Genomic DNA, 25,758 nt, shown 5'->3' with positions numbered 1-25,758 from the left:
ATGCCACGCTAAGTGCGATGAGGAAGGCGGCAGCATCGTTGATACCCATAGTGCTCCAGGATGTGACGGCACTTCCGCCAAGCTCAGCGACTGTGTTTCTCTCGTCTAACAGTTGTGTATTCGTCTGTATGTCCATGTGTGTGAGATGTGTGTGACAGCTCCACTATGACCCAGTCACTCAGCAGATCGCAAGAAACTAGAGCCTGTCTCCACTGTAGGCAACCGGTTGTGCAACTGCTCGCAACTGGTTGCAAGGACATAAGCATACAAGTGATTCAGTTACAGCCACGTGAAAAAGCAAGTACACCCCATGTAAAGTTTTGACTTTTTCAACATATTTCAACATACAGCTATTTGATCTTCATTTCAACAATATTGATAGATAAAGGTGATATAATACAACAAATATCATGAAACATTTACATTTTGTAGTCCATTGTATAATTTAAATAAACATAAATGCAAATTTCGCATGTGGAAAAGGTAAGTACACCCCTACATTTATCACTACTTCAAATACCTAAAATTAGACTCAGGTGCACCAGCTCAGGTGCAAATGATTAGAACATCGTTAGAGAGGATCTTGGAGGAACCTGTCTTATTTAAACCTCAGACATTTAGTTTGGTTTGCTCTTTGTTGCTGAAGTGTGCGGCGTCACCATGCCTAAATCAAAAGAGCTCTATGAGGCCTTCAGAAAGAAGGTTGTAGATGCCTACGAGTCTGGGAAGGGATTTAAAAAGATCTCCAAACAATTTGAAATCAATCATTCGACTGTCCGGAAGATCATCTACAAGTGGAGAAGATTCCAAACAACTGCCAACTTGTTCAGGCCAGGCCGCCCCAGCAAGTTCAGCCCGAGAGCAGACCGCAAGATGCTGAAAAGTCTCTAAGAACCCCAGAATGTCATCACGGGACCTACAGGTAGCTCTTGCCACTGTTGATGTCAAAGTGCACGAGTCTACCATTATAAAGAGGCTGCATAAATTTGATCTACATGGGAGTTGTGCCAGGAGGAAACCTTTGCTGTCCAGAAAGAACATCAGGGCAAGACTAAAGTTTGCCAATGAACACCTAGGCAAAGACCAACACTTCTGGAACAATGTGCTCTGGACAGATTCGTCAAAGGTTGAGCTATTTGGTCACAGTACCAGAAGACATGTTTGGCGAAAACCAAAGACAGCATTTGACCACAAGAACCTGATACCAACTGTAAAGCATGGTGGTGGAAATATTATGGTTTGGGGCAGCCTTGCTGCATCAGGGCCTGGGCAGCTCACCATCATAGAATCCACTATGAATTCTTCATGTACCAGAGGGTGCTTGAGGATAATGTGAGGCCATCTGTCGGAAAGTTGAAGCTCAACCGAAGGTGGACCTTGCAACATGACAATGACCCTAAACATACCAGTAAATCCACCAAGGAATGGCTGAAAAGAAAGAAATGAAGGGTTCTGGAATGGCCACGTCAAAGCCCGGATCTAAATCCCATCGAGATGTTGTGAGGGGATTTGAAACGAGCTGTGCATGCAAGAAACCCCTCAAACATCGCACAGCTGAAAGAATTCTGCATGGAGGAGTGCGCAAAAATTTCTCCCAGTCGATGTCAGAGACTGGTAGACAGTTATAAGAAACGCTTACTTGAGGTTGTTTCTGCCAAAGGGGGCAATACCACCTATTAGAGCCGAGGGTGTACTTACTTTTTCCACATGCGAAATTTGCATTTATGTTTATTTAAATTATACAATGGACTACAAAATGTAAATGTTTCATGATATTTGTTATATTATATCACCTTCATCTATCAATATTGTTGAAATGAAGATCAAATAGCTGTATGTTGAAATATGTTGAAAAAGTCAAAACTTTACATGGGGTGTACTTACTTTTTCACGTGACTGTATATATACGAAACAACCAAATTGTGTGATTTGATCATTCAAGTGTGGGACCAGCTTTCAACATGCATGTGACGATAAAACTTTCAAACTTTCTTTCAAAGGTTTCAAACGATGGAATTAAAGTTACGTCTGCAAAAAAAGAAGTTAATACTATAAGCCGTATGGCTCATTAAGCCTGTGCAATGGTCGTTTGTTTGTGCTCTATTCTTTTTAAATGATGAGCATCAAGCAAGGAAGCAAGCATGCACCATTTTAAAAGTCTTTGTTATTTGAGCTCAGCCGAGGTTTGAATTGCAGACCACCCGAGACACAGACACGTGACACTTTTACCATTATAATGTGAGTCTGGTTAAAGGTAAATCAAGACTAAAGGAAACTGATGAAAAATGAAGAGCAATGTGAGGGGAGGAGTGAGTTGATGGCATCGACATGAAATGAGATCAGAGATGATGATTAAAAAAAAGACAGGCGAAAGGAGCGATCATCGTGCATGCGTTATCCTAGTGGTATGCATGTGCCACATGGAAGTGACAAATGGATGAAATTCCTCACTCCATACATGAGCAGCCAACAGCTGCATGCTGACTAAATGTCATTCTTGATTTGCAGTGTAAACTAGAACAGCTAAGGAGCATACCTCCGCCATGTATGCGTTGTGGGGACACATGTATGCGTCCGTATGCGTTTTGTATCCACTGATAGGCCAGATCTGGATGTGGACCTGAACCAAAATCTAATTGGCTTGTTCTGGTCACTTACCCAACTCATCTATCAAGTTTTGTCAGAAGTCGTCCACAACTTTTGGAAATATCATGATATATATATATATACATATATTAGACTAATGAACAGGATTAAATATTTAAACTAATATACAGTATGTGGAAAATTACATGCCCAATCAGGGTCTCCCAGATAGCTCAGATGGCAGAGCACCAGTACGGTTTTTTTCCAGAGGACCTGGGTTCGATTCTGAGCATGTAATTTTCCCACATATATTAATTTAGATATACAGATATACATAAATATGATATACACATATACAATATATATATATATATATATATATATATATATATATATATATATATATATATCGACCGTCCTGAAGATCGATATAAAGATCGACCGTCCTGAAGCTACGTCCGCGTCTTATTTAATCTCCCGATTATTTATTTAATACAAATGAGACGCCCTGCTCGTACTGTGGAGTTTTTACTATTTCTCACAGTTATGTATATATATACATATATACACTACATGAACAAAAGTATGTGGACACCCGAATATCACACATCTCATTCCAAATTCCTGGGCTTTAATAAGGAGTTGGTCCCCCCCCTTTGCTGCTATAACAGCCCTCTTCTGGGAAGGCTTTCCACTGGAGGTTAGAACATTGCTGTGGGTTCGGGTTCTTGGTCACCTCTTGGTCACCTTGGTTCTTGGTTCTTGGTCTTGGTTCATCTTGGTTCTTGGTCACCAAGGGACTTCTCCCTCGATTGCTCAGTTTGGCCGGGCGGCCAGCTCTCGGAAGAGTCCTGGTTGTTCCAAACTTCTTCCATTTAAGAATTATGGAGGCCACTGTGCTCTTGGGAACCTTCAATGCAGCAGAGATTTTTTTGTAGGCTTCTCCAGATCTGTGCCTCGACACAATCCTGTCTCTGAGCTCTGCAGGCAGTTCCTTCGACCTCATGGCTTGGAGTTTGCTCTGATATGCATTGTCATCTGTGAGACCTTATATAGACAGGTGTGTGCCTTTTCAAATCATGTCCAGTCAATTGAATTTACCACAGGTGGACGCCAATCAAGGTGTAGAAACATCTCAAAGATGATCAAGAGAAATGGGAGGCACCTGAGATAAATTTCAAGTGTCATAGCAAAGGGTATGAATACTTATGTGAATGTGATATTTCAGTTTTTTCTTTTGAATAAATTTGCAAAACTTTCTAAAATCCTGTTTTCTCTTTGTCATTATGGGGTATTGAGTGTAGATTGATGAGGGGAAAAATGAATTTAAACGATTTCAGCATGAGGCTGCAACATAACAAAATGTGAAATAAGTGAAGGGGTCTGAATACATTCTGAATACACTGTATATACACACATCTATACAGTCATGGCCAAAAATATTGGCCCCATTGCACTTTTTTCAAATAATGAACCATTTCTTCCAGAACTTTTTTGAAATTAAAAAATCTTTTGGTGTCCACATATGTATTTCTTTGGTGTGCAGGGGAACAAAACAAAAAAAGCTGAATAAATTACAAAATCTTAGCTTATTCCACACAGAAATCCTAAAATGGCCCGGACAATATTATTGGGACCTTTTAGAAATAATTCAATTTCAAGCAGGTGATTCTCCTTTACTTTGGAAATGAATTCACCTATGGTGAGTTACTGGTGCCTGCAATATAAAAATCACTCATTCTGCTGTTTGAATAGAGAAAAGGAATCATTCTGCTGTTTTGTGTTACTGTGTATACCGCAATGAGCATGGAGAAAAGAAAGAAAACCAGAGAATTGCCTGAGGTGGTCAGACACAAGATTGCAGCCACTTTACGTTAAAATAACACTCGGACCGACATTTTTCCTCGTCTTCTCAACTTCTCAAGCTTTTTTTTTCCCTCTATGACCTCTGGCTCCCTTGTTCTTCTCCCTCATGCTCTTGTGCCTGTTCTCGTTCTGGTCCTCAGGAACGATTGTGCTTGGACCGACCATTTTCAGAGATGCCATCGGAGACGTACAGAGGCTGCAGGAGGAGCTGCGGCCTGGGAACTGCGGTTCTCCGTGCGTGGAGGAGTGTACGAGCACTGCAGCGCTAAATGGCGCAACGAGACTGGTTCCCGCCAACGCGTACACTTCGCGCGCAACGTAGCCAGTGCCCCGGACCCGTTCGCAGACCCTGACGAGATCCCACCCATGATCGGAGCTAAGTGCACACACACATAATTTATTTTCCAGTTCTTCCATCCCTTTGGTCTGTGTTTGGTTCTGTGTGCGGGAGCGCTCCATATAGGAAATTTAGTTTATCGTCGTGCTTTTCTTTGTCCTGGCATTCCGTTTAATAAATCCTTTCATTATTTTCTGTACATTTGTAAATGCGTTGTCGTGTGAGTTTTTTTTTTTTGCAGTTTGAAGACTGCGCTGCGGGATTGCTCAGGTAAGCGCTTCAGCTTCCTCCCCTCCACTTTCTTCCTCCCGTGCATAGATAAAGTCCGCAATTTGATCATCACCTCCAAGTTAAAGCTCACTATTGGCCATTCGTGATCCCTGTGGCATTCACCTGGGGAATCACACGACAATATTCTAGGATCCAGATTCGGATTAGGATATTCACTAAAATCTGATCATTTCGTCCTTGTCACATACCCAACCTCTCCAAAAAATTTCGTCTGAATCAGTCCACAACCTTTCAAGATATCCTGTTCACAGAGACAGATAAGCGTATTTAATAATTATTGTTAAACAGACAGATAACACTAATTTGCATAGGTATTTAACCACCTGAGTTAATATTTCGTCGAAGCATCTTTGGCAGTGATTACAGCTTTGAGTCGTCTTTGGTATGTCTGTATCAGCTTTGTACATCTGGATTTAGGAAGTTTCTTCCCTTCTTTCTTGCAGATTTGCTCAAGCTCTGTGAAGTTGGATGAGGAGCATCAGTGAGCAGCAATCTTCAAGGCTTTCCACAGATTCTCAATGGGATTCAAGTCTGGGCTTTGGTTGGGCCATTCAAGGACTTTCGCAGTTCTTGTTCGGAAGCAATTCCAGTGTTGCTTTGGCTGTATGCTTGGGGTCATTGTCCTGTTGGAACGTAAATCTTCATCGCAGTCTGAGGTCTTTTGCACTTTGAAGCAGGTTCTCCTCAAGGATTTGCCTGTATTTAGCTCCATTCATAGTTCACTCTATCCTTACAAGTTTCCCAGACCCTGTCGTTGAAAAGCATCCCCATAGCATGATGCTGCCACTACAATGCTTCACAGTAGGGATGGTGTTAAATGGGTAATGAGCTGTACTCAGTTTCCACCAGACGTAGCACTTTGTATTAAGGCCAAAGAGTTTAATTTTCGTCTCAACATACCCAGAATCTTTTGCCTCATGCTCTCAGTCTTTACATGCCTTTTTGCAAACTCCAGGCATGCTGTCATGTGCTTTTGTCTCAGGAGTGGTTTCTGTCTGGCCACTCTCCCATAAAGCCTCGATTTGTGAAGTGCGGCAGAGACAGATGACCTTCTGGCAGGTTCTCCCATCTCAGCAAGGAACTCTGTTGATCTGTCTGAATGGTCATTCGGTTCTTGCTCACCTCCCTGACCAAGGTCCAACTTACCCGGTTGCTCAGTTTGGTCAGATGGCGGGCCCTAGAAGGAGTCTGGGTAGTTCCACATTCTTTCCATTTCCTAATGATGGAACTCACTGTGCTCTTGGGAACTTTCAACACTCTAGAAAATGTTTTATATCCTTCCCTGGATCTACACCTCCTCACAATTCTATCTCGGATTTTCTTGGACTTCATGGTAGAGTTTCTGCACTGACATGCACTGTCAACTGTGGGACCTTATAGAGAAAGGTCCTGAATACCTCGTAGCCCTGCTTCGCATCAATATAGTCTTAAAGTTTGGGAAACTGTAGATATGAGTTGAATGATTAATTATTTGAACAATGCTGGACAAAATATTGGAGGAAATACTTATGTACAAACATGTACCAATCAGATTGTACATTTACACTTCATAGATGTACATGAATCCAGCAATGGGATGGGTTGTATCATTGTACGGAAGAACCAACAGCTGGTTAGCCTTGCCACTTATGGTTTGAATTTGCTACTCCATGCTGCACTATATTACGGTACCTAAGATCTAAGCTATGGGGAGAATTAGGGAACACATAAGCTCTCTAATATGCAAACACTTATTCCCTCTCGAGTAGTGTTCCACCGTCACCAACGCTTTGTACCAAATGTTGCTCGAAAGGAGGCACACAACTCGCAGGGTAGCTTAGAGGTATGCACACTCACCACTGAGCTGTTTAGCCTCACTGAGCTACCTGATGGTTGCATCATTTTCTGGAAGCGTGGCTGTGCCCCCGTTACCAGTAACCTGGTACTCATTTTTCTGACCTCGGAAGGACGACAGGCTAAGTCAGCCAACGTGGGCGAATTCAACGCACGACAAGGGCTTAAACTCAAGACCTTCAGATCTTAAATCAGCCACCTTCCCGTTCATCAGCCAACACCAAACTTTCCATGAATAATAGGTCAACAACAACAACAACAACAACAAAGTACAACAGTGAAATGAATATCACTTACTGAAGTTTCTATGTTATAAGGTAAGAATGCTTGTTTTTTTCCTGAGATGTCTACAAGACACCAGGGATATATGGATGTGCAAGATCTTTCACATATATCAGATGCAGGACAAGGACATTCCTAGGTGACATCAATGCACTTTTACATGTGTTACAAGTAGACAGTGAACAAAGCTACACAGTATATCTATATGGGGTTTGGACCTGGGATCCCAGCATCATGGGGTATGTATTCAGATGGGGATCCTCAACAGGCCATCCCAATGTTGAGGAAATCGTTAAATATCTCCTCGAAGGTACTTTTTTGTACAACAAAAACACAAAAAAGTCAACTGTTGTACTCACCTCTGCTTCCGATGTTTCAGGAACTGAAGTCCAGTTGATGAGAAGAACGGAATGTTTTGAAAGGACATTGCTCCCCATCGACCACGGGCTCACGGTCCCATTCAGCAGCAGTTCTGCAACCGATGTCTGTCCTTCCCTAGCCGAGTTAAAAATGTGTGCCTCTACCACTACCCGAGCCTTTCCCCAATTTGATGACTTTATCCCTCATCTGTACCAGCAAGCGGTCGTTTGAACGGACTTGCAGGGAAAGTACAGGATAGGCCTATATAAAGATAGGGAATGAAGCTGAGCACAGAACTTCACTACTTCATGGAATTAGCTGGGTAAAGTAGGTTGGGTTGTGCTGGAGCCGGAGGTGAAAATTGAGTTTTGGAGGAGAAGGCTGTGGGACGTGGGTGTGAAAAGGCGGGAGCAAAGGTGTCAAAATGTGCAAGCGAACGAGGGAACAGCTTCCACCATCTCTCAATCTCAGAAAGATTTGCCCACACTTCAAACATGTCTTTGTTGTTCAAGAACAACTGCAGATGTTGTTATTTTAGGATGGTATAACCATCTGGCCTTGTTTACCATTTTTTCCTCTCTCCCATATCCTCAACTTTTTCCTGTTCTCCAGACTCTACCATTGGATGCACCTGTCTTTAGTAACCTGAGGGAAGGGGAAAGTACATCGAGAGAAAAAAATCAGGCAAGGTGGAAAATCTCTATCATTTCTAATGTAAAAAATGGCATAATGCGAGAGGTTTTTTTTAAATACAAAGTCAAGGCTCATGGAGAAGCTAGAACATGGAATGATTGTAATAGAACTAAAGGGACAGTAAAAAAACAGAAGGGGAAACACACCAACAGCAAGGTTGCGAGACAAAATAGAGGGATACTTGGATACATAACGGATGTGGGGAAGAATGAGGGCTAAGGGGGGACACAAGGGGTGGACACGATGGATACAGCCGCAAACTCCCAGGAAGTACAAACTGGAAACGAGGAAAGAAGTGTGCTTGGGGAGAATGAAAGAGGTTAGAAAAGTTCATGGTTTTGGATGTGGAATGATTTGAGATGGTGGTGAACATCTGTCTTGAAGACCTCGAGGGAAGAGTGAGATTGAATAGGATGTGTAAGTTCGTTCCACTGGTGGGGAAAAAGAGGAATGAACGAGTGGAGGTGAGGAGTGATCCCGGATTTTGGGAGATTGATCAGAAGGGTGTTGATGGAGGGAGGACCACGTGCACCCTGCAGAAACCTGGAGGGGCAGGGGTGTAGGACAAAGCACGGAAAGGGCAGAGGGTGCAAGACCAGAAAGGAGGTGGTAGAAACAGAAACACGACCAACCTGTCGGTGATGGGAAAGTGATAGGCTCAGAGATTCAGCTTAATCGTGGGAGATTCCAATAATCTTGAAGGCCTTCATTTCAATGGTGTCAAGCTGCCCAAGATGTGAGGCAGGTGCTCCAGCCCAGATAGGACAGCAGTACTCTATCAAGCTGCAAATGAAGGCAATGGAGGTAGATAGGACTTCAAGTGTGCCAAGGAAGGACTTTGTATTATGGAAGATGCCCAGTTGACAACTGGATTTGGAGGCCAGCTTGGAAATGTGGTTTTCCCAGGAAAGATCATGGCAGATAGTGAGACCCAGAAGTTTGAATGACTGAACTTCCTCAAGAGGATTGTTAAGAAATTAGATAGGAGGATTTGCCTGACAGTTCTTTTAGAGATAGTGAGAGTGTGAGATTTGTCAAGATTGAAAGATATTCCAAGTGTTTGACCAGCTTGTGATTCTATCAACGTCTGAAGAGAAGGAAGAGGCTGCAGCTTTCCTGTCTGAAGGGTGAGGGATGTCACAGCAGAAGGGGGAGTGATCAGTAAATGGGATTTTCCACAGAGTCAGAGAGTTATTGATGAAGATCAGGAATAGGACTGGACCCAAAACACTGCCTTGCGGAAATCCAGCCTGAACAGGAAGGGGGGATGAAAGGATTCCTTTAAGTGCCACACCACCGTTGAGTACGCCATGTGTGGAGTCAGCCTTATATGCCGTAGGCATAGTTTTGAGAGGCAGGATGCCAGACTGTATCGAACGCTTGAGATATTTCGAGAGAAACGGCCATGATCTCCTCCTGTCTGACATTGAGGGCATCCATCCATTTTTCGGAGTGTAGAAGCAGCATGTCCAAGGTGGACTCGAGTGACCCAGTGAGAATCCGAATTGATGACCTGAGATGAGGCGGTTGGAGAAAATATGTAACGAGTGGAACACTCCAAAATAAGAATGAATTAAAACCCATAAGGGAATTTAGTGATAAAATTCTTACATACAGTTCTACAAAATAAAGTGCTGTTTAGTAGGGAAAACACACATACGCACACACATAACTCACACACACACACACACACACACACACACACACACACACACACATGCACACACACACACACATGCACACACACACACTAACACATACACACACACTCACATCAACGCATGCACACACACAAACACAAACACTCACACTAACACACTCTCACTAACACTCATACACACAAACAGACACACTCACACACAATACAGACACTAATACACACACACTAACACACTCTCACATCAACGCATGCACACACACAAACACTCACACTAACACACACACACTAACACTCATACATACAAACAGACACATTCACACACAAAACACACACTAATACACACACATTAACACACACACACACACACACACACACACACACACACTAACACACAAACAAACAGACACACACACACACATTACACACACTAATACACACCCACGAACACATTCACACTCACACACATACACACAAACACACACTCACACACAATACACACACTAATACACACTAACACACACACACACACACTCACAAACACACACACACACACACACAAACAGACACACTCACACACAATACACACACACACACACAGTGACACACACACCAGATAGACCTAGATTAGACACGCAGACAAACAGAAAGAGTGACACAGACAGACAGGATGGATGTGATGCTAGAGGCTGAACAGCTGTTGTTTATTAGGAGGCAAGACGAGGTGAGTGGGTTTCTCACCATTATGTCGGAGGGTGAGCTCGAACAAATGAACGGGTGGTAGAGGGAGGGATAGCGATCAGTGGATTGAAAACCATGCACAGGATTCTCACCGCCATAGACAGGGGGAGTGATCCATGCGGCGTTGTTTTTGTGTCTGAGAACGATGGAATGGATGATCTGGAGTCGGTGGGGGAGGTGCTGCGGGATGGGGTGGGAGTGGTGGACGGACGAGAGAATGGCACGGACATGATATAGCGCCACACCACGGCGTACAAGGATGTGCCCAGCACATTCGTGCTCACCTCGTTTCGTCTGTACTCCGACACGTCACGGATTCATCAATCATACTATAGAAAGGTCTCATTTTGTATGAGAAAATGGAACCACAAAAAGCTCAGTTGCAGGATTTAAAAAAAACGTTTTTGTCATGCTCTTGAAATCCCAATAACTTTGCATTTCAGTTAAATTTATGATCACCTTTTTCCATTTCATCCTCAACCTGGCTCCTTCCCGCCATCTTTTACCCGAGAGCAGAATGGCTCGCATTGCTAAAAAGTAAACTAAACTAGAAAGCATCTGAAAATGCGAAGCTCCTCTGCATCCGTTTGTATTCAGACGTCTTCTTCTTCTTCCGTATGCTCAAAATAACAAAAAGAGTTTAAAAAATACAAAATGAAAATTGATGATTTTATGCAGCCTTCACATTTGACCTTTTGATCTAAAAAAGAAACAAACGGCTTCTATCTTTTTATTGGTGAACCAATTCAGTGACACAATATGCAATATTTTTTTTTTAATTTCAGGTCAATTGGGTGAAAATTGGCAAATTTACGCAACCTTGATATTTGACCTTTTGATCAAAAAAAAACAATCAGCTTCTAAATTTTGATTGGTGAACCAATTCAGTGACACACTATGCACATTCTTAAAATTTCAGGTCAATTGGATGAAAATGAACGATTTTATGTGATGCTGACATTTGACCTTTTGACCTTTTTGACCAAATTATTAATTTGCCTTCTCTGTATTATCATAATAAAACTTTGGTGAAAATTTGCTGACAAAACTCAAATGGTAAATTGAAATTTCAGGTCAATTGGATGAAAATTAATGATTTTATGTGATGTTGACCTTTGACCTTTTGACAAAATTATTAATTTGCCTTCTCCGTATTATCATAATAAAAATTTGGTGAAAATCTGATGACAAAACGCAAATGTAAATTGAAATTTCAAGTCAATTGGATGGAAATTGATGATTTTATGTGACGCTGACCTATGAACTTTTGACCTTTTGACAAAATTAATTTGGCTTCTCCATATTATCATAATAAAGTTTTGTAGAAAATTTGATGACAAAAACTGAAATGGTAAATTGAAATTTCAGGTCAATTGGATGAAAATTAATGATTTTATGTGACGCTGACCTTTGACCTTTTGACAAAATTATTAGTTTGCCTTCTCCGTATTATCATAATAAAAATTTGGTGAAAATTTGATGACAAAACTCAAATGGTAAATTGAAATTTCAAGTCAATTGGATGGAAATTGATGATTTTATGTGATGCTGACCTATGACCTTTTGACCTTTTGACAAAATTAATTTGCCTTCTCCATATTCTCATAATAAAGCTTTGGTGAAAATGTCATTACAAAACTCAAATGGTAAATAAAAGTTACAGCCCGGACAGACACACAGAAGTGATCACAAAACCCCATCTCCTGCAATGCAGAGGACGGGACAATGAACCCATTTACTTCTTTCTATTTACAGTACTAGCAACGGTACCCGCTTCAATTGGGAAGCCCAAATGAAAAGGAAAAATATCAGAAGGCTTTTTTTTTACTTTAAACGATTCATATAAACATCCGTTGAATCATATCACACGCAAATCATCAAAATCTAAACAGTACATGGCGCCCATTTTGAAAAAAGATTGAATTCTGCAAAACGGAAGCGGCCGCTACACGTCTTTCTCAGTCGCACGTTTATGTGTGAAGAGTGCGCGCCGAATCTGTAACACGGAAGCGGCCGCTACACCTGTTTCTCAGTCACTTGGCACACGCTGCCGTGTTACTTCGGAGCCGCACGTTTATATAGGAAGAGTTCGTCAGGAGTCGATCTACTCTCTCCTGGTACGTAGAATTTCAACAAAAGCCACATGACTGCTCATATCGGTAAATATTATTCCATCGTGTTTGGAAAAAACTGGAAAATTGGAAAACTTGGAAAAACAATATAGTGAAGGAGCTGGGGCTCCCACGTCGATCGGAAGAATGGACGCGACAAAAAGCTAGAATTCATCCGAGTTGCTTTAATGAAATCAAACACTCAGGCACTCTGAAAACCCGTTTATCGGGCAGCAATATATATCTATTATCCCCGGGGGTTTGCCCAGGCCCGGCGCCAGGGGGCGTGGCCCAGCGTCCTGGCTGCGGCCTGGCAAGTTGAGGGCGAGCCTGCCCGGGCATGCCCGGGCATGCCCGGGCGTCCCGACCGAGGCCTGGCAAGTTGAGCGCGGGCCTGCCCGGGCGTCCTGGACGAGCCCGGCATGGTGATTGCTCCGCGTCCTTGATAGGTGCAAGGCGATTGTGAAAACCCAGCAGTAGCCGCTACACACGTCCCCCCAGAATCGACTTGCACCGGCAGGGTCAATTTGAGGGGGGTCCTGATGACCCGGCCGAAGCGACCCCTGGCGGGTCGTGGGAGGGGGTCCGGTGAGGTGGTGGGCGGTCGAGTGGGGGGCACCGTGGACGGGGGGCGGCCTCGCCGCGGCGGAAGGGCCACCCGTGGTGGGTGGTCGACGTCCACGTGCGCCGGCTTGAGGCGGTCCACTGCAATCCGGTCCGACCTGCCGCCGATGTCGATGACGAACGACTTGTCGTCCCGTCGCAGCACCCGGAAGGGCCCGTCGTACGGCGGCTGGAGTGGCCGCCGATGTGCGTCGTGACGCACAAAAACATACTCCGCTGTGCGGAGTGCTGGGGGGACGTAGGACTGGGGGTCACCGTGGTGGGATGTTGGCACGGGGGCAAACCGTCGGGCGGCCTCCTGGAGGTCCGAGCGCTGGTGAGCTGCGGACCAGGGACTGGTAGCGTCGGGCACGAATTCGCCCGGGACGCGTAGCACCTGGCCATAGACCAGCTCGGCGGTGGATGCCTGGAGGTCCTCCTTGGGGGCCGTGCGAAGGCCCAAAAGGACCCACGGCAGCCGGTCGGCCCAACCGCCATCTTGAAGGCCGGCCATGAGCGCGGCCTTCATGGAGCGGTGGAATCGCTCGCACAACCCGTTTGCTTGGGGGTGGTAGGCCGTAGTACGGTGGAGCTTGACCCCCAGGTTGCGGGCGACCGCGCCCCACAGCTCGGAGGTGAACTGTGGTCCGCGGTCTGACGAGATGTCCGCCGGTGCGCCGAAGCGGGCGACCCAGGTGGCGATGAAAGCCTGCGCCACGTCGGCGGTGGTGGTGGAGACGAGGGGAACGGCCTCCGGCCACCTGGTGGTCCTGTCCACCATGGTGAGCAGGTGTGTGAACCCCCGTGACGGGGGGAGGGGGCCCACCAGATCCACGTTGACGTGGTCGAAACGTCGTTCGGGCACGGTGAAAGGTGCCAGCGGGGCCTGGGTGTGTCGGTGGACCTTGGCCCGTTAGCAGGCCGTGCAGGTGCTGGTCCAATCGCGGACGTCCCGACGAAGGCCGTGCCAGACGAAACGCGCCGACACCAGCTTCTGGGAAGCTTTCCGGCCCGGGTGGGAAAGGCCGTGGAGGGAGGCGAAGATGCGGCGTTGCCAGGTGACGGGCACGATGGGGCGAGGTTGGCCTTGGGAGACGTCGCAGAGCAGGACAGTGTCCGCGCAGGGGATGTCGGCCAGGCGGAGGCCCGTGTCCGCCGCCCGGAGGGCTTGCACCGTGGTGTCGGTGGTTTGGTCCGCCGCCATAAGCGCAAAATCCACGCCCAGGTGGACCGCGTTCGCGCTGGCCCGGGAAAGACAGTCGGCCACGGCGTTGTTTTTGCCGGCGACGTGCCGGATGTCCGTGGTAAACTCCGACACGGCGGAGAGGTGGCGCTGTTGGCGGGCCGACCATGGCTCCGTGACCTTGGCCATGGCGTAAACCAACGGCTTGTGGTCGACGAACGCCGTGAAAGGTCGGCCCTCCAGGAGGTGGCGGAAATGGCGGACGGCCAGGTGTAGACCGAGGAGCTCCCGGTCAAACGTGCTGTATTTGAGCTCGTTCGGCCGGAGCTGCCGGCTGAAAAAAGCGAGTGGCTGCCAAACCCCGTTCACCCATTGCTCATGTACGGCGCCCACCGCGTAGTCGGAGGCATCCGTGGTGAGGGCGATGGGAGCGTTGAGCACCGGGTGAGCGAGCAGTGTTGCGTCGGCGAGGGCCCGCTTTGAGCGTTGGAAGGCCGCATCCATTGCTGCGGACCAGGCGATGTCGTGCTTGGCCGGCTTGCCCCGGAGGGCTTCGTAGAGGGGCCGCATGAGTTGAGCAGCGCGGGGCACGAAGCGGTGATAAAAATTCACCATTCCCAGGAATTCCTGCAGGGCCTTTATGGTGCGGGGACGCGGGAACGTGGTGATGGCCTCGACCTTGGTTGGCAGCGGCACGGCCCCGTTCCTGGTGATGTGGTGGCCCAAAAAATCAACGGCCGTCGTGCCGAAGTGGCATTTGGCCGGGTTGACGATGAGGCCGTGCTCGCTGAGGCGCCCGAACAGTGTTCGGAGGTGGAGGAGGTGCTCGGCCCGGGACGTGCTGGCGACGAGGATGTCGTCCAGGTAAACGAAAAGGAACGGCAGGTCACGCAGCACGCCGTCCATCAAGCGCTGGAACACCTGAGCCGCGTTCTTGAGACCAAACGGCATCCGCAAGAATTCGAATAAGCCGAACGGCGTGATGACTGCCGTTTTAGGGACGTCGGCCGCCCTGACAGGTACCTGGTGATATCCCCGTATGAGATCAATTTTCGAAAAAATGACCCGTCCCGCCAGACGGGCGGAGAAGTCTTGGATATGCGGGATCGGGTACCTGTCGGGGGTGGTAGCGTCATTGAGACGGCGGTAGTCGCCACACGGGCGCCATCCACCCCCCGGCTTTGGCACGATGTGCAGTGGCGAGGCCCACGCGCTATCGGAGCGACGCACGATGCCGAGGTGCTCCAACGCGTCGAATTCGGCCTTCGCTACGGCGAGCTTGGCTGGGTCGAGGCGGCGGGCCCTGGCATAGACCGGCGGGCCCGTGGTTGGTATGTGGTGCTCGATCCCATGCCGAACTGCGACGGCCGAAAACGTCGGCCGCGTGAGGGCCGGGAACTCCGCGAGCAGGCGAGCAAACTCGTTCGCCGCCGGGACGGTGCATGCCAGCTCGGTCGGCGCGGAGCTGCTCAATGTGCATACCAGGGAGCTGAAGGTTTCAGCGTTGATTAAACGACGCCGTTGGACGTCCACCAGTAGTCCGTGTGCGCAGAGGAAGTCGGCGCCTAGCAGAGCCATGGGCACGTTGGCGGTTACAAACGTCCAAGCAAAGCGTTGGCCGCCGAAGCAGAGGGTGACGTTGCGCGGGCCGAAGGTGCGGATAGTCGATCCGTTGGCCGCAACCAAGGAGGGGCCGCAAACCGCGGATTGCCTGTCCTGGTCAGAGGCGGGTATGACGCTCAGTTGGGCGCCGGTGTCGCACAGGAAGCGCCGTCCGGACGCTTTATCCGTGATGAACAGTAAGTTGCCCGTGTGGCCGGCGCTCATGGCTGGTAATGAACGCCGGCCCGGCCGTTTCCCGGCCTGCCGAAGGTGCACGGGGGTCGGCATGTCCGGGCCTTCTGTCCGAACCTGGCATGATAGTAACACCACGCTTGGTCAGGTGGAGGCCTCGGTCGTCGTGCTGGAGGTGGTCGGCTCGGTAGAGCGGCCGCCAATTGCGTCGGCAGTTCGGCCGTCGACCGTGCCGGGTGCTCGGGCGCCATGGGTGTTGCGTCGGACGGCGGTGGGTCCCATGTCGCCGCTGCGATGCGCTGTCCTGCGGCGGAGATCTTGTCGGCTTCTCTGGCAAGGGCCCGGGGATCTGTGATCGTCGTGCTTGCCAGGGCGAGGCGTACCGGGTTAGGCAGCTGACGGAGGAACAGCTCTCGGAACAGGAATGCCGGAGAGTGCTCGCCGAGCAGTGAAAGCATATAGTCCATTCGCTCGGAAGGGCGCGTGTCGCCGAGCTCAGGCAGTTCGAGCAGGCGCCGTGCGCGTTCCGCCGATGGGAGGGCGAAAGCATCGAGGAGCAGCTTCTTAATCGCGCCGTATTTGTCAGCGGCCGGCGGGCTTTCGAGGAGGCTCAGGGCGCGGGCCGCGGTAGCCGACCCGAGCGCAGCTACCACATGGTGGAAGCGGGTGTCGTCGGCCGTGACGCCTCGCAGGGCGAACAGGGACTCCGCCTGCGCGAACCAAACCGCCGCGTGAGCCTCCCAGAAGGTAGGCAGTTTAAGGGCGACTGCCGTGTCCATGTCGATAGGTCACCAATGAAGGAGCTGGGGCTCCCACGTCGATCGGAAGAATGGACGCGACAAAAAGCTAGAATTCATCCGAGTTGCTTTAATGAAATCAAACACTCAGGCACTCTGAAAACCCGTTTATCGGGCAGCAATATATATCTATTATCCCCGGGGGTTTGCCCAGGCCCGGCGCCAGGGGGCGTGGCCCAGCGTCCTGGCTGCGGCCTGGCAAGTTGAGGGCGAGCCTGCCCGGGCATGCCCGGGCATGCCCGGGCGTCCCGACCGAGGCCTGGCAAGTTGAGCGCGGGCCTGCCCGGGCGTCCTGGACGAGCCCGGCATGGTGATTGCTCCGCGTCCTTGATAGGTGCAAGGCGATTGTGAAAACCCAGCAGTAGCCGCTACAATAGCCTATTTTACTTCCAGGGGTCCAAGGAATACCCACCCAAAATATCGTTGCGATCGGTTCAGCCGTTTTTGCGGTACCTTCAAACGGACAGACGGACATTTGGTGAATTATAAATAGTAATATACATGTATAAATATTTTGTGTCCAATCTAACAATTCCCTCAAAATCATAATTGGGATCTTCCGCAATAATCCGAGTGTCTATATGGGTATCACAGACAGGTTGGTGCCCTCTCTGTATTCCAGCACCTCCTCTTTAGTCTTGCACCCTCCACACAATTGATTCTGTACCTCCCAGGTTTCTGGATGGTTCACTCAGTCAGTCAGTAACCCTCTTCTTGTTAAACTCCCAAAATCCAGGATTACTGCTCACCTCCACTCATTTGATCCTCTTTTCTCTCACCTGCGGAACCGACTTCCACAGTCTGATCCGTGTCATTCTCCCCTCCAGGGCTTTAAGCCAGCTGTTCACCATATCTCATGTCACCCCCCATCCATTCTCATGATCTCGTCCACCCCCAAGTTACCCCATTCCCAAGCACTCCCTTTTTCCAGGTTATTGTGATTTTTTCCCCACTCCCTCACCTCTGTTCATTTTTCTGTTTCATCTCTACTTTCCCCCCTTCCTCTTCTTCCTGTGTCTCATTGAGCTTGTGTGTATCTTTTTCACCCCCATTTGACCTTCTCCCCTTCCCCTTGATCTCACTCTGAATTCTACTCTGCCGTTGGTGTATCCCCCTTTCCATTCTGCTCTAGCTTTTCCATGAGCCTCGATCAACAAAGAAAAAATTTTTTTTTCCCACCTCTGGAACAAACTCCCACACTCTCTTCAATCCCACTCCTCCTTCCAGGTCTTCAAAACAGCTGTTCACCACCATCTCATATCTTCCCCCATCCAAAACCTTGATTTTTTCTACCCCCATTAATCCACCCCAAACTCACCTCTTTCAAATTCCCTGTTTTCTTTCCTGAAAGCCCCTGTAGTGTCCATCTTGTTTATCCCATGTACCCCGCACTGACTCTCTCTCTTCAACAGATCTCCAGATGTCCTTGTTCTGTTGTTTTGTTGTTTTGCTTCCCTCTCTCTCTCTCTCACCTTCTTGTCTCCTGCTCCGTTTTTTATATGTTCTTTGTGTTAGCTCTTATACAAGCCTCGACTAAATATACCAAAAAAACCCCAAAAAAACAAATGCAACAAAACGGGTGATTGTTGGATTGGGGGGGGGGGGGGGGGGGGTAGCAGGGAAGGTGTCCCACTTACTGCCGTCCACGTGACCATATGCGGCAATGAACGATTGACTGATACTGTTTCAGAGCATTAGGTCCGCCAGAGCAGTTTCTTGGCAAGGGTCATGCTGATCGCTTTGCCACCCCTCTCCCACTGGTGCAGTACCTTCAGAAAATATTCACACCCGTTGACATTTTCACATTTTGTTATATTACAGCCTGAATTAAAAATGGATAAAATTGAGATTGTTTTGACACTGATCCACACATAATCTTACTATAATTCACAAAATGTCCGTCCGTCTGTCTGTCCGTCCGTCTGTTCAAAGGTACCGCAAAAACGGCTGAACGGATCCAACGATATTTTGGGTGGGTAATCCTGGGATCTCCTGGAGTAAAATAGGGTATATTGTTTTTCCAATTTCAGCTTTGGCCTCCAGCATTTTCAGGTTTGGACTCCCGCATAATGTTATTTTCCTGGGTGCCGCGCAAACGGCTGCACCGATCGCTGCAGAGCTGCACAGCTGCACCGATCGGCTGCACCGATCGGACTCGGTGACCTCGGACAAAGACCTTTTATAAGGACATGGGTTGAATCCCTGCTTGAGAGAATGCCAACCCCCTCCCCGCCATCACGGCCGTCTCTCCAACTCACAATCCGACCAGATATGCGGAAAGGATGACCCAAAACCAATTATCTTCTTTTTGAGCTGTATATAAACATCATTAAAAGTAAATAATGACCTCAGCCAAAGTTCAAACGATGTGGGTTTTATCTCTACATGAGAGAATTCCACATAGCTAATTGGGTGGTGTGTAAGCCAACAGATCGCTGTCTCCATCGATATTGACGAGGCCGTAACACCTATCGGCTCAAAATCCTTTTAACTGTTGACTTGGTAGTTTTTACAATGAAGGAAACATTAACAATGTTGTTAAAAGTTTATTTTGTGATTAATTTGTGATTGGAGATATGTTGTTTGGAATGAAAAAAGAGATATCGAGTTCAAGTGAATGACGACATGCCGTGATGGTTTCTACTTTCTAAACGTGAACTTCGCGGATCGCCATATGCAGATTCGCCACGGACCCACGATCGATGTTTCTATGCGTGAACGTACCCGTTTGTTTGCGAACAGGTACGTTTTTCATGGAAGTCCTTCACGAACTTGCTGTCCATGTCTGATGTGCGACTCAAGGTGCTACGGGAATGTGGAATTTATTGGTTTCATACTTTAGCATTCACCGTATCTGCATTGTCTGTTTGCTTCTGGCCTCCCACCCGTGCATGGCACGGGCATCTCACTAGTACCCAATAATGGCAAAGTGGAATTTGTTTTTTTAGAAACTTTTTACAAATTGACATGAATACCATTTGCTTTGTGTTTTCCTGGTGCTTCAAAGCAAATACGTTATGGTGAATGGAGGATGAAACATGAAATAGCACATCCCAAAGGAGCCTGATGACATGATATTGAGCTGTGATCATGTACAAGTGGTGCCAGAAAAACTGCAACAATCGTTGATACCTGATCCTCATATCCACCACATTGTTCCTTCACTTGTGCAAATGTTCCACAAAATTCCCAGGGGGGAAACCACAGGGTAGAAGTGCTTCCCCATTCAGGGAAATGTCAATCGGATGCCCCATTGGACCAAAACCCCATTCAATTCCTGTGGACAATTCCCAATCCAATGGGAGATTTGTGTCGGGGTCTCCGCCATAAAAGGTTATCACAGGAGAATTGGACGGAAATTTCTACCAAAAGAGACATCGCAGGCGGACGACGAATGCAACGTGAAGGAGTTCAAAAGAAGGACAAAGCCATCTGCAGAAAGACCCTGTGGGTCCAAAGGTCTTCGAGGCAGTTTGATTAGAGCATGACAAGGTTCATAGTCACTCACGTGGGCAACCCAATAAATGAGCTGATCGAGGTTTCCCAATGAAATCTCGACATAGGGCACGGCTCGCTTTGGGTGTGGTATCGTGGTTCGGCAAGGGGCATGGCTCGCTTTGCGTGTGGCATTGTGGCTCGGCATGGGGCATGGCTCGCTTTGCGTGTGGTATCGTGGCTCGGCACGGGGCATGGCTCGCTTTGCATGTGGCATCATGACTCGGCACGGGGCATGGCTCGCTTTGCATGTGGTATAGTGGCTCGGCATGGGGCATTGCTCGCTTTGCGTGTGGTATCGTGGCTCGGCACGGTGCATGGCTCGCTTTGCGTGTGGCATCGTGGCTCGGCACCGGGCATGGCTCGCTTTGCGTGTGGTATCGTGGCTCGGCACGGTGCATGGCTCGGTTTGCGTGTGGTATCCTGGCTCGGCACGGGGCACGGTTCTCTTTGGGTGTGGAATTGTGGCTCGGCACGGGGCATGGCTCGCTTTGCGTGTGGCATCGTGGATCGGCTTTCTTTGGGTTTAGAATTGTGGCTTGGCATGGGGCGTGGCTCACTTGGCCTGTGGTATCGTGGCTCGGCACGGGGCATGGCTCGCTTGGCCTGTGGTATCGTGGCTCGGCACGGGGCATGGCTCACTTGGCCTGTGGTATCGTGGCTCGGCACGGGGCATGGCTCACTTGGCCTGTGGTTTCGTGGCTCGGCATGGGGCATGGCTCGCTTGGCCTGTGGTATCGTGGCTCGGCACAGGGCATGGCTCGCTTGGCCTGTGGTATCATGGCTCGGCACGGGGCATGGCTCACTTGGCCTGTGGTATCGTGGCTCAGCACGGGGCATGGCTCACTTGGCCTGTGGTATCGTGGCTCGGCACGGGGCATGGCTCACTTGGCCTGTGGTATCGTGGCTCGGCATGTGGCATGGCTCACTTGGCCTGTGGTATCGTGGCTACTTCCAGGATGTCCCAGAATTCATTAAACACTATTCACTTCCCGGCGAACGGGACTTCATAATGGCGAACGTGCCCATGGCCTTGCTGGGTGCAGATTTTCTTTGCGCGCATGGGCTTTTGGTCGACGTCAAACGGCGTCGGCTCATCAACGCGGAGACCTTCAGCTCGCTCGCTTGCTCATTGAGCAGCTCCGCTCCGACCAAGCTAGCCTGCGCGCTCCCGGCCGTGGACGATTTCACCCGCCTACTCGCCAAGTTTCCCGCCCTCACGCAGCCGACGTTTACGGCCGTCGCCGTCAAGCACGGCGTCGAACACAACATCCCGACCACAGGTCCACCGGTCTATGCCAGGGCTCGCCACCTCGACCCGGCCAAACTCGCCGTGGCGAAGGCGGAATTCGACGTGCTGGAGCGATTGGGAATTGTGCGGCGCTCGAATAGCGCGTGGGCCTCGCCCCTGCACATCGTGCCCAAACCGGGTGCCGGATGGCGACCATGCGGCGATTATCGCGCCTCAACGACGCCACCACCCCCGGCCGGTACCCGATACCACACATACAGGACTTTTCCGCCCGTTTGGCGGGGCGGGTGATCTTCTCCAAGGTCCACCTCATTTGGGGCTACCACCAGGTACCTGTCCGGCCGGCCGACGTTCCGAAGACGGCTGTAATTACACCTTTTGGCCTCTTCAAGTTCCTCCGAATGCCGTTCGGCCTTAAGAACGTGGCCCAGACCTTCCAGCGGCTGATGGACAGTGTGCTGCGCGATCTCACCTTTCTGTTCGTCTACCTGGATGACATTCTCATCACCAGCACTTCCCGGGTGGAGCACCTCGTCCACATGCGCACGCTTTTTGAGCGCCTCGGCCAGCACGGCCTCATCATCAACCCGGCGAAATGCCAGTTTGGCATAACGGCCGTCGACTTCCTGGGGCACCGCATCACGAAGCGCGGGGCCGTCCCGCTGCCTACCAAGGTGGAGGCAGTCACAAGTTTCCCGCGCCCTCGCTCCATCAAGGCCCTACAGGAATTTTTGGGGATGGTAAATTTCTACCACCGGTTCGTGCCTCGCGCCGCCCAACTCATGCGCCCCCTGTACGAAGCCCTCTGGGGCAAGCCGGACAAGCACGACGTCACCTGGACCACAGAGATGGACGCGGCGTTCACGGGCGCTAAGCTGGCCCTCGCCAACGCGACCATGCTGGCGCACCCGGCGCTCGACGCACCCATCGCCCTCACCACGGACGCTTCCGACTATGCGGTGGGCGCCGTGCATGAACAGTGGGTGAACGGAGCTTGGCAACCGCTGGCCTTCTTCAGCCGGCAGCTTCGCCTTAACAAGCGCAAGTATAGCGCTTTCGACCGCGAGCTCCTCGGCCTTTACCTGGCTGTTCGCCACTTCTGCCATCTTTTGGAGGGCCGCCCGTTCACGGCGTTTGTGGACCACAAACCCCTGGTCTTCGCCATGGCCAAGGTTACGGAGCCATGGTCGGCCCGCCAGGAGCGCCACCTCTCCGCCATGTCCGAATTTACGACGGACATCCGGCACGTCGTGGGCAAGGACAACGCTGTGGCCGATTGCCTCTCCCGGTCCAGCGCGAACGCCGTCCACCTGGGTGTGGACTTTGCCCACATGGCGGCCGACCAGACCGCCGACCCCACGGTGCAAGCCCTCCGGACAGCGGACACAGGCCTGCGGTTGGCCGACGTCCCCTTTGAAGACACAGGCACAGTTCTCCTGTGCGACGTCTCCCTGGGCCAACCTCGTCCCATCGTGCTCACCGGATGGCGGCGGCGCATTTTTGACGCCCTCCACGGCCTTTCCCACCTGGGTCGGAAAGCATCACAGAAGCTCGTGGCAGCGAAATTCGTCTGGCATGGGCTCCGTAAAGACGTCCGCGACTGGGCCAATGCCTGTGTCGCCTGCCAGCGCGCGAAGGTCCACCGGCACACCCAGGCCCCGTTGGCACCATTCGACGTGCCCGCGCGGCGCTTCGACCACATCAATGTGGACCTGGTGGGACCCCTTCCCTCCTCGCGGGGCTTCACCCACCTCCTCACAATGGTGGACAGGACCACCAGGTGGCCGGAGGCCGTGCCGCTGGCATCAACAACATCCGCCGACATGGCGCAGGCCTTCATTGGCACCTGGATTGCCCGTTTCGGCGCCCCCTCGGACATCTCCTCTGATAGAGGCCCGCAATTCACCTCCGAGCTTTTGGGCGCGGTCGCCCAGGCCTTGGGGGTCAAGCTTCACCGCACCACGGCCTACCACCCCCAAGCCAACGGCTTGTGCGAGCGGTTCCACCGCTCGATGAAGGCCGCTCTCAGGGCCAGCCTCCAGGACGACGGTTGGGCCGACAGGCTTCCGTGGGTCCTATTGGGCCTCCGAACGGCCCCTAAAGAGGACCTCCAGGCTTCCACCGCTGAGCTGGTCTACGTCCAGCCACTGCGCTTGCCGGGCGAATTCATCCCTGACGCCACCGGCCCCTGGTCCGTGGCTCGCCAACGCTCGGTCTTCCAGGAGGCCGCCAGGAGATTTGCCCCCGTGCCCACGTCCCACCACAGCTGCCCTCAACCCCACGTCCCCCCAGCGCTTTGCACTGCGGAGTACGTTTTTATCCGGCACGACGCACACCGGGAACCGCTCCGGCCACCGTACGATGGACCTTTCCGGGTCCTGAAGAGGGACGACAAGTCGTTCACCATCGACATCGGCGGCAAGGCGGACCGCATCTCCGTGGACCGCCTCAAGCCGGCCCATTTGGACCTCGACCAACCTCCACGGTTGGCCCTTCCTCCACGACGGGGCCGTCCCCCGTCAACCAGGCCCCCCGCCAGCCCATCCACTGCCCCGCCACCTCCCACCCCCACACGAATCGCCAGGGGTGCCGTTTCGGTCGGGTCATCAAGATCCCCCTCAAACTGACTCTCCCGGTGCATGTTAATTCTGGGGGGGCGTGTGTAGCGGTTACCGGGAGCATGACACAATTACCCTGCACCTGCCGATGACGCAACCGGCGAGCGGTCACGTGTCCGGACTCGCCCGGGCGTGTTGAGACTTGCCTTTACCGGGCGAACGCTGCCTTGCATACCACGCCCCGTTGAGAGGCGTGGCTTATCTATTTGCATACAACGCCCCACCTGAGAGGCGTGGCTTTTGTGTGTTGAGTTTCTGATATATATTGCCGCCCGTTCGATGGGCTGATTGAGTGCTTTTGAGTTTGTTTGAGTGAGCTGGGAAAAAATAGCTCAGAGAAACTTCATTCCTGGCGTCGTCCATTTTGTCCGATTTTATCGTGCGAGCACAGCTCCCACAACATAATGTAAAGTAACGCTGGATTACGTAACATAATGTAATGCTTGATTATGTAACATAATGTAAAGCTTGATTACGTAATGTAATGTAACGCTTGATTACGTAACGCCAAGTAGCACTTGATTACGTAACAATGTAACGCTTGATTATGTAATGTCATGTAACGCTTGATTATGAAACGCAAATTAGCACTTGATTATGTAACATAATGTAACGCTTGATTATGTAATGCGAAGTAGCACTTGATTACATAACAGAATGTAACACTCAATTACATAGCATAATGTAATGCTCAATGTAAGGAGACCTAAATGGACATGTGGGAAGGAGTATGGATGGTTTTGACGGAGTTCATGGGGGTTACGGATATGGTGTGAGAAATGGAGAAGGTGAAATGATTTTGGAGTTTGCTGATGGAGCTGATTTGTTGATTTGTAATACTCAGTTCCAGAAAGAGGATAATAAGCTTGTTACATACACGTCAGGTGGGTCGACGACAACCGTTGACTACCTGATGGTGCGTCGGCGAGATAGGGGGCACCTCCGAGACACAAAGGTGATCCCGGGGGAGGAGGCTGTTTCACAGCACCACTTGGTTGTCTGCGACGTAAGGGTGAAAGGTGCGAGGAGAGCTCGGCGGGTGAAGTACCAACCGAGAATGAAGGTGTGGAGGTTGAAAGAGGTGACAGTAAGGGAGGCATTAAAAGAGAGGCTGAGTAGGGTCGAGGATGATGTGGTTGAGCTTGAAAGTGGTTGGATGTCAATGAAAGCTAGTCTGTTGGGAGCCGTTGGTGAGGTATGTGGATGGACAAAATGACCACCGAGGCACTCGGAAACATGGTGGTGGGATGATGAAGTTG

The 25,758-nt window shown here is 50.0% G+C and overlaps 1 protein-coding gene across 7 annotated transcripts in view; it reads right to left on the bottom strand.

The window, feature by feature from the left end:
• Positions 1–25,758, bottom strand: part of LOC137416490 (SRSF protein kinase 3) — a 101,219-nt gene that overhangs the window by 69,524 nt on the left and 5,937 nt on the right. Inside the window, exons 2-5 of one of the 7 annotated variants that reach the window (XM_078776766.1) lie at positions 18,772–18,903; positions 10,739–10,826; positions 8,122–8,200; positions 7,555–7,936 (exon numbers count right to left, since the gene is read on the bottom strand). In XM_078776766.1, the coding sequence (XP_078632892.1) occupies positions 7,555–7,622 (68 nt within the window). In that variant the 5' untranslated portion in view covers positions 7,623–7,936; positions 8,122–8,200; positions 10,739–10,826; positions 18,772–18,903. Of the gene's footprint in view, positions 1–7,554; positions 8,201–10,646; positions 10,827–18,771; positions 18,904–25,758 lie in introns of all 7 variants that reach the window. The other 6 variants (XM_078776763.1, XM_078776765.1, XM_068102096.2 and 3 more) reach the window with 6 other exon arrangements.

Source organism: Myxine glutinosa, chromosome 4 (assembly GCF_964187855.1).
Source record: "Myxine glutinosa chromosome 4, kmMyxGlut1.1, whole genome shotgun sequence".
Taxonomy (NCBI): Eukaryota; Metazoa; Chordata; class Myxini; order Myxiniformes; family Myxinidae; genus Myxine; species Myxine glutinosa.
The sequence above is the reverse complement of the archived record's forward strand: the minus strand, read 5'-3'. Positions and strand labels throughout refer to the sequence as shown.